At 39.8% G+C, this 8,968-nt stretch overlaps 1 protein-coding gene across 1 annotated transcript; it reads right to left on the reverse strand.

Moving 5' to 3' along the window:
• Positions 1-3,186: 3,186 nt before the first annotated feature.
• tmem41aa (transmembrane protein 41aa) lies at positions 3,187-8,949 on the reverse strand. Its single transcript, XM_075479790.1, has 5 exons — positions 8,653-8,949; positions 7,570-7,720; positions 7,059-7,220; positions 6,154-6,292; positions 3,187-4,867 (listed from the first exon to the last, which is right to left on the reverse strand). The coding sequence occupies exons 1-5, from the start codon at positions 8,826-8,828 to the stop codon at positions 4,647-4,649; spliced, it is 849 nt and encodes a 282-aa protein (XP_075335905.1). The 5' UTR covers positions 8,829-8,949; the 3' UTR covers positions 3,187-4,646.
• Positions 8,950-8,968: the final 19 nt, after the last annotated feature.

An 8,968-nucleotide genomic window follows, 5' to 3' on the forward strand; every position in this document is an offset into this window, starting at 1 on the left:
TACACACACAACCGCAAACGTGACCGCAGCCGCGTTTGGCTTTAACCCTCTCTTGTCAGGGAGCTTTCTAAAAATGGCATGACAGCTGTGAATGTACAATATGCAGCCTTTTTTAGAAAATATCACCCATGCCATGTCCAGCAGGCCGGCACACGACACACGGATTGTCATCCTCACTCACTCTTTACGGTTAACTTTTTGATTTTGATTTTTTTGATCGGCGAGCCGGCCGACCGCTCTGCGAGCACGCTGGACATGCAGGTCCTGGGGTCCCTTTGTGCTTTACTTTGGAGACCGTGGAAGCTTGTTGCCTTATTTTGTCACCTCTCAGACGTCACCCATCAGCTTCATCTTCCAGACGCAAGGTTATTGCCAATACGCACAGCTTCCTCCGTGTGTGTCTGTGTGTGTGCGCGCGTCTGTATATATATATAAAAAGAGAGAGTAATATTTATGAATCTATTTTTTCCTATTTTGTGATGAGAACTATTGATAAGAAACAAAAAGAAAACAAAGTCCTTTTCTTTTTTTCCTCAGTGGGACACTGCCATATTATTCTGAAGGGAAGTGTTTATTTTCTTGAAAACTAGACTATGAATAATATAATCAATAAAAACCTGAAAAAATAGGAGAGCAGTAAAGTGAACCACCGCATTAACTTTGGTCAGGATGTGAACAGTGCGCATGTCAGTATTGTGATCTACCTCAGGCTTCAGGGTACCTCAGTCCAATCTTTCATTTCTCCTTTTTTTTCCACATTTTGTATGCCTTGTTAACTGATCATTTTGAGCGTTTTTAATTTTCTTTTTTAATGAAAAAATTAAGAAAAGATTCTACAGTAATCTGTACACTCTTCAGGTTCAGCCGACCAGTGAAACTTTTTAAACCGTAGTCAACTCCGTTGGACTGTGTTTGCCTGGGCGCCATACGACCTCTTATTGATAACACGTCAAAGGATTTCCATTTTGCTAAAAAAAAAAAAAAAAAAGGAAATGAGGGGCAGGATCTCAGAGGTACATCCTGCCTAGTGTGGTTATGAATGTGGATGTTGTGTGCTGATTTCACCATCTGAGAAAGATAAGAAGATGCAAATCAGTTGATAGAAAACAGAAACAAACCAATTGTACCTCCAGGTTTTTTTTTTTGTTTTTTTTTTTTTTTTTGAGACTTTGAAAGAAAAAACTATTATGTTTATTCACTTGTCGGAGAAAAAACTAAAAAAAAAAGGTTTTTATTACAACCCAAACCAATCTTACCAGCTCTATTTAATAACAGCATATTCTGGGGTTGATTTAATAAAAACACGAAGCTGCAAAAATACACTGACAGGACTTTTGAACGTGGTGTAAAACCCTGGTCTTCTGTGTAGAATGTAGAACACTTCTAGTCGTTGAACTGTCACTGTGTACGACAAAAAAAAAAAAAAACTGTATATCTGTAAACATGTATAATAGTCACACATTGTTTTCTGTCTCTCGCTATGACACCAGTCTGCCCCTGCGTTGTGAGGGATGGTGGGAGAAGTTTAGAGCAACTTTCCTCAAACTGACCTCTGAATGGTTTTCCCACCAGTCTGCCCGTTTGAACTTTTTGTGCTGTACATTTCAGAATTACCTCTCTGAATCCAAGGCTGACTTTAGTGACTAAAAACCAATGTAGGGCAAAGGATCTAATTAAATAAATGAATGATTTAGTGAAAGTTAGTGTTTGTCTTTGGAGTTCTTTTGACTGTCGACAGCGGATTTTTACCTTAGGAGGGCAGCCTTTCGTCATCAGTTGAGGTGAATCATTTTCTTTGTCCCAGTGAACACAGACTAGCAGTGCTAAAATAAAATAAAGGTCTATCATACTCACACAATGCCTGAGGCTGTCGCAGCAAGCCTCCCCACAGCCGGTACAGTACCTCATACTGATGATGATAGCTCACCAGGACTGATTCAAGTACCCTGACCTTATCCATGTCAATGCAGTACGGTGCTTCTATTCGGAGGCATGACTCCTGTTGGAGGTCTGCCTCACTTCAGTTGAGCACGTGTAGGAGAAAATGGCTTTTCACTGTAGCACTGAAAAAAAAAACATAGTATGTCACATCTTCTGTCTTTGTCTTACTTTCTGGAGTATTTTTTTTTTTTTTTTTCCTAGAGCAGTTTTAAAGTTGAGGTTCTTTTCCTGCATTACAGAGGACTCGTCAGACCTCTGTCTCTCTTTTGTTTTTGGCTCTTCAGAGGCACCGGTTTCCCTCTTGCTGGTTCGGTTTCAACTCAGTCTTGTCAGAAGAACATCCTGGTTGTTTGACAGTACGAGGCGAAAACTTTAAAGATATTAGTAACCGTTTTCTTTTTCCAACTTCTAAGGATTGGTGTTTCTAGGTTTTGTGGGGTGTTGCTAGGCATTCATTTTCAGTAACAGAAAACCACAATTATGCACATCACTGAGGGTGTACAGTGTTGTTGGTCATATCACACGGTGGTTGAATAGGCTTAGGCTTTGTTTTCTGTTGATCTGGTTTTCTCATCATTTACACCGATTAGCTCGTGTAGTCTGAGGCGGTAGCTGGGATTTCTTAAGACTCATTCCTGTTAGATCACTACCAATGATACTAGTTGTTAAATTGTGGTTGAAAAATATCCTAGCTAGGACTTTGAACAGATAATGGAATTGTATTGGGAGAGAAATGCAAAGTACAAATGCCTGTTTCTGAACAGAGCAGAAGACATTCAACACCATTCAAAACATTATGGATCAGGTGATGAAGGATTTAGTCTGGTCAGATGTATGCAGAACCACAGCAGTGTTTTTTGTCCTATCTTGTTGTTAAATGCAAAACATTGCATGAGATTGATTGCAGGTGATCCAGTATGTACTACACTTCATATAGCACTAGACTTTAAAATGTGGTTTTTAGATTGGATCCAATTCTTATCTGCATTTCACCATTTGGGAGATTCCTTTTGTTTCCTCAGTAGGTCACAACCCGCAAGTCCTACATTTCCCACAGGCCAAAAGGTCCCAAACACCTCAAGGTAATTGGTGACTGTGCGCTGGACAGACATATGATCCATTTTTACAACAACATATGTGGATCCATGACTTTCTGGTTAACAGCCAAGCTGTTGTTTTGAGTTGTGAGTGAACTGTATTGCTGAGCAACCTGGATCTGAGCAATAAAGAATATTTGAAAGAAAATGTTTTTCACATGGTTTGTGTTTTATTATGTCAACGTTTTTTTTTTTCCAACACAAATGCGAAGTGAAGTTGCTGCATCATTAACAGCATCTTGTACCACACATCACAGTCCCACAAGAGGAACTGAGCCACACAGATAAACAGCAAGAGCAGCTCTGAAGAAAACACAGGTCAGATTCAGGGTTTTCTCAAAATTTTGTAATCCTGTTTAAATAATAGCAGGTGAAGATTCTCTGGGCGCGTGTGAGCTGGAATTCCTTTAGCACGACCATTTTAGTACATTCTTGCTCCAGCTTGTAGCTGCGCAACAGATAAATATGAGTGACTGTACATTAAAGTTATAAAATTTGTGAAAAAACACTACGCCGAGTAAACACTTAGGGAGTAGAATACTTTTTAAAAGATGAGGAAGAATGTTGTGTTTTACGAAAGCATCACACCGCCTGAATTGGGTGGCACATTTAAAATTCAACAAAGACGACAGCAGCATACATAATTCAGCTGCCATCTACTTATTTGAATGTGAAATATACATTAAATAAGACAAATGAACACGTCACGCTCGTTCTCCACAGGCCAAATTTTGGTCTTACAAATGTGCAGCATAATTTGAAAAACTTTTAGTTTTGAATAAAAAAAATAGTAAAGACTGTTTTTTAACAATTTATGCTGAATTAGAAACATTCAAAAAGAAATAAAAACACAACTTAAACAGTTTATTTTACACACAGGGCATGGAAATGTCCAACTTCCATGGATCCGATTGTTCAAGTGCATCAGTTCAGGGTCAAAAGCTTGGTCTTTTGTATTTGAGGTCTGGCAGGTTGCTCTATTTGGCAATGCATAGGTGGGCAAATGGTCAAAGGTACTTCCACCTAAATGCCAGAACTCTTTGTTTTAATATTTTGGCTGATGTGTGTATATTCTTCACACTATCCAATATTTAATTTAAAAATGAAATTTATATAAACCCATCAAAACAATCGTCTTTCTGCAAAATTGAGTCTACAAAAAAGTTTAGGCCAAAAGCATCGACATAAAGGTTTCAGTTTGTCCACAGAGGTAGACTTTAAAGGGCAAAACTGCACAACAGGCACTTTGAACACCAGCCGTTTACACTGAAGCAGTACTCTTACTGTGAAACATGAGCGTAAGAGCAATGTTCCCGTAAGATCTTTCCCTCTCTCCATGATTACTGTACATTCGCACATCTATATACATGAATAAATATGCTATGTATGCTTTGCTCACATGTTTTAGCACAACATCAAAGTTCAAATCCACGTGACGGCCATCATCTTTCTGAAACAATTTCAGTCCGTCTACTCCAGGTGGCTCCGGAAGTACTTCACCACAAATGTGCAGATAGTTTTTCTGAAAAGTCGCCACTTAAAAGCACATCGGCTCTTTGGAGCAGAAGGCATAAGTGCACCAGTGGACGGAATCCCGACCAAAACAGGTCACTGGACTTTCTTATCTGTGATGCGACCATCCTGAGACTGGACATCCAGCTTCAGGCGCTGGTGGCTGAAGTGGCGAATGAGGGCGCTGGGCAGCAGGGCCACGCAGGCAATGGCCAGCAGCTGCAGGAGCCGCTCCCAGGAGAACAGGTCATCCAGCGACGACACCTCAGACAACATGACGCCGGTCTGGACGCAGATGAAATTGTACGGCAGGAGGCCTATAAAGGTGGACACAAAATGTCAACAAAAGTAGAAGAGGTGGTAGGAGTAGAAGTATCAGTTGTATTAGTGGTCGTATAAGCATGATTATTATTTTTATTATCCTTGTTGTTATTATTAATGCTTACGTCATTACGTTGTATCATTGTATCATAAGTGCAAACTTCTTTTATTGAGCATCAGTACACAAAACACACACTCCATTCAGAAGATGCTCACACTGCAAGTCCCCACTTATCTCATAAAGAAGTCATAATAACAGTGGACTAAATATGTTTTACTTTCTTCTGTCTTTCCTATGCCCTTTTCTTGGTTTTCTCATCATACAACTGCATTGTAAAAGTACCTGCAATGAAAACAAAAACTACGAGCATGCTCAGAGCTACAGTAGTCCTGTCTAATGGGCTTTTCCCCTAAAGAATTTAGGCTGACGTGATAGCTACGAAGAAGGGTTGAATTGGGCTGAACACTAAACAGCAGGATTGGCATGGGTTTGTAGTGTGCGAGTTAAAAGCAACAGATGACACAGCTCCAAAGAATCCAAATAATCTGTTCCCACACTGCAGGTGTGGACAGTGCGAAGATTAAACAGTCGCAGTAACACAGTTAAAATTCTATCTGGATTTATACGTGACGCAAGAGTTGAAACAAAGATTTCACTTGTCAATAATACCTCAGGAACAAGAGGTTGGATCCCACATGATGAGACGGCTGCGCCTACATTCCTCACAATAAATGAGTTCACATTCTTTAATGTATAGTGAGAGTGTAATGTAATACAGAGCAAGAGTGGAAGGATCTGTCTCATCGCTGATTTGAGGCTTTTAAGTGTAACCATGTTGCAAATCTTTGCAGCGGAGATAGTTCTGTCAGCAAAAAGTACTGAAAGTTCTCACAGCTTGCTTCCTTATCAAAAACCTACACTGAAACCTGAGGGAGGAAGAGACAAGCACCCAGTGTCGACCAAAACACAGTGAATGTGTAAAGTTTTGAAGGAGATGGACGTCAGCTGCAGCGTTGCTTAGCTACACTTCCTGCAAAGATGGTGTCCACCAAAAGAGGTAAAACAGACATATGATCCGGGGGGGTCGGCAAAGATTTTCAACTACTAATGCAATCTCAGCAGTGGTCTTTTCAGAGTTCATTTGATTACTGCAAAGGTGAAGTCTATTTTCAGTGGCACGGACAATATGCAGACTTGTTTTGATTAAGAGTGCGGCCTCACCGAGCACACAGTGTACACTGTTAAAATTCAAAGACAACCACATGATCTCGAAGTACTTACCAATGAAGACTGAGCAGAAGAAGAAGGTGATGGGGATGTTCACAATAGGGGCAGACATATTCAGAAACCAGTTGGGAGTCATGGGAAAGAATCTAAGGAAGAGCAGAAAGAAGAACAAACAGTCCTGGTTCTCCTCCACCTGGAACAGATAAAGATAAATGTTAGTTAAACATGTCAGAGAAACTTCAGACGGCAGACTCAAGTGCCCCCTCCCCTCAATTTCTGTTTTTAAACAATTACATTGATTCATCTAAATATATTCAAGCTAAATTCCTTGAATATTACATAAATGTAATTTCAAGTAAAAAAAATAACAAGAGCTACGTTGCACAATAAAGCACAAAGGTTGCTTCTAATATCAGGCTTTTACTTTGTGGTTATAGTGGCAAAAAGGTATTCACAATAACAACAGTATCATAGTTCATATATATATCCCTATCAAACTAATTCAAAGTATTTTTGCTCCTTTTTTTGGCAACTGTGGAGAGTCTGTCATCATACCTACGAGAAATGGTACCGAAAAAAAGCCCAATCTGCATTTAATGATTTTATAAACTGAAGTCAAATCACAATTTTTCCATCTGTGCATTATTAAATCAACATAGATATTTCTTTATATCTATCTGTCAATACTGGCATACTGTGACACCCAAGTGCCAAAGGCAACAAGATGAATGGTTTACAATAAATCCATTATTATATTCTTTACTTTAGAGTTGATTTAGGCACCAGTCCACTCATCTATCATTAGGAACTGGTACATCTTTTTTTATAAATAAAAGAAGGCACTAATCTAAAACCAGGTGTAAAAACTGAAAAGAAAAACCCAAAGATGACGCTGCACTACTTGGTTTGTTTGGTTGGTTTCTATGTTTACTCCCTTGTTTACTCTGGCACGGCCGTACCTTTCTCTGCAGCATGGAGACTTTATCTGGAAAGAGATTCACAATGTAACGTTTTCCGTAGGCTTGGGACAGGAGGTAGCACATGGTGGAGCCCACTGTTGTGAGCACACAGGCAAGGAACAGTCCTTCATATAGTCCAAAGATAGCTCCTGCAAGAATGTTCTGTACAATGACAAGTGGAGACCAAAGGCCTTCTGTTACAACACATCGTCACTATGTGTTAAGATCAGATCTGACACAAGCTCCACTGTTTCTCTCAGTGTGACAGGAAAGAAATGCTTTGAGATCCAACAGTGTTTTGAAGCATGAGACTCCTGGTGTTTTGATACCTTTTCTTCTGCCTCTACGCTCAGCTGTTAAAAAAAATCCTTTAGGTATACTACAGAATTTTAATCCATGAGTCACATTTTTCTCAAACATTATAAATGCTATGCTTACGGTAGACACATTTTAAGACACGTGTGCAGCAGTGTGACCCAGTATCAGTACGGATGACACCGTTTCATCTTACCAGGAATGATGATCCAGGAATGGCAAAGGACTGCTTGTAGAGATATGCACTACAGAACAGGAGAAGGACATATCCAGTGTGCTCCGTTTTGTAAAACTGCAAGAGCTCGGCCAGTTCCCGCAGCTCGTCCAAGTCTGAGGGGAACTTCAACCTGTGGGATCGTTGAGACTCAAGTTAAACACATCCGTCACAATTTTTTCATGCAGAAGCTAAGTTTTGAAAGACAGAAGTAAAAAAAAAAAAAAAAAGAATTCAACACATGCAATAAAGTCGCAAACAAACAAAATAATTATATGTAAAACAGTCAGAATTTTGCACTGGACAAGAGCACAATTATATTTGGGAAGCGTTCCCGCCTGAGACATTCCAAGCCAATAATCAGCTAAAATAAAACCTATCAAATCTGCTGTGTTCATAGATACATTGTTGTCTTGCTAAGCCCCTTTCCCTGCAGTTTGTGATGAATGGAAGCCATCATTTGTAGTTTTACATTAAAATGATCTAAAACACCAATCCACTGCTGTAGTAAGCATAAGATTGATGGCAGAATTAGGATCATGCCATCCTGAATCAACAAACACTGAGCTACATTTTGAAATATATAAACACCAGACAGGAGGAAATTTAATATTTGTGCCAGTAGGTAAGACATTTACTAGCATTTATAACCTTTAATCCCTATAAACTTTTCAACTGATGCAATAATTTTGTTGAATGCAACCTAAACCCAGATAAGGGATGTTTTAACCAATGAGTCAACTTGAGTTGATTCCTAAGGGACACACCTACAATAAACATGTTGACAGTTACCTACACCCTAAACCAGTATAACAACAACCAGATTTTCAGTTTTAGTGTCTCCTTGCCTGCAATCACATGCAGAGACATTTTAACATTACTGTCAACACTAGGCACAATTCAATACTTATTACCTTTTCTAGAAGCATGGGGAGAAAGTAAACCCATTGCTTAAACTGGTCTCTGTTTGTGGTGAGTGTTTTCTACATAAAGGTTGTATGTATGTTTTAACTCTTGAGATACTTTATCCACTCTGGCTAACAGCTAACGGCTAACGTCTGTCACCTGCTTGGCTCCTCTGAGGGGTCACTGAGCTGGTCGGACTCTGTCGCTTCCACATGTTCAGTCTTGGAGCCTGGTTGAGGACGTCTCCGTGGTCCAGCAGGGAGGTACAGGGATAGTGAATAAAGATACAAGCTGGCTGCGGTGACAACAGCGATGAGTCCGACGAGAGAGCGCATATTCCCAGGCTCGAGAACAAGACTTCAACTCCTGCTTGTTGTTATCGCCGAAAACAACGGCCAACCTCCACAGTGACGTCACATCCACTTGTCAACAGGGTTAATTTGTTAATGAGTTTAAATTGTATCATGTTATTTAT

The sequence above is a fragment of the Odontesthes bonariensis genome, chromosome 12, assembly GCF_027942865.1.
Source record: "Odontesthes bonariensis isolate fOdoBon6 chromosome 12, fOdoBon6.hap1, whole genome shotgun sequence".
Lineage (NCBI taxonomy): Eukaryota > Metazoa > Chordata > Actinopteri > Atheriniformes > Atherinopsidae > Odontesthes > Odontesthes bonariensis.

Coding starts and splice junctions, on each gene's coding strand:
- tmem41aa (XM_075479790.1), bottom strand. CDS start 8,828: ATGCGCTCTCTCGTCGGACTCATCGCTGTTGTCACCGCAGCCAGCTTG. Junction 7,721..8,652: donor CCCTCAGAGGAGCCAAGCAG/GTGACAGACGTT, acceptor ACGATCCCACAG/GTTGAAGTTCCCCTCAGACT. Junction 7,221..7,569: donor TTCCTGGATCATCATTCCTG/GTAAGATGAAAC, acceptor GTCATTGTACAG/AACATTCTTGCAGGAGCTAT.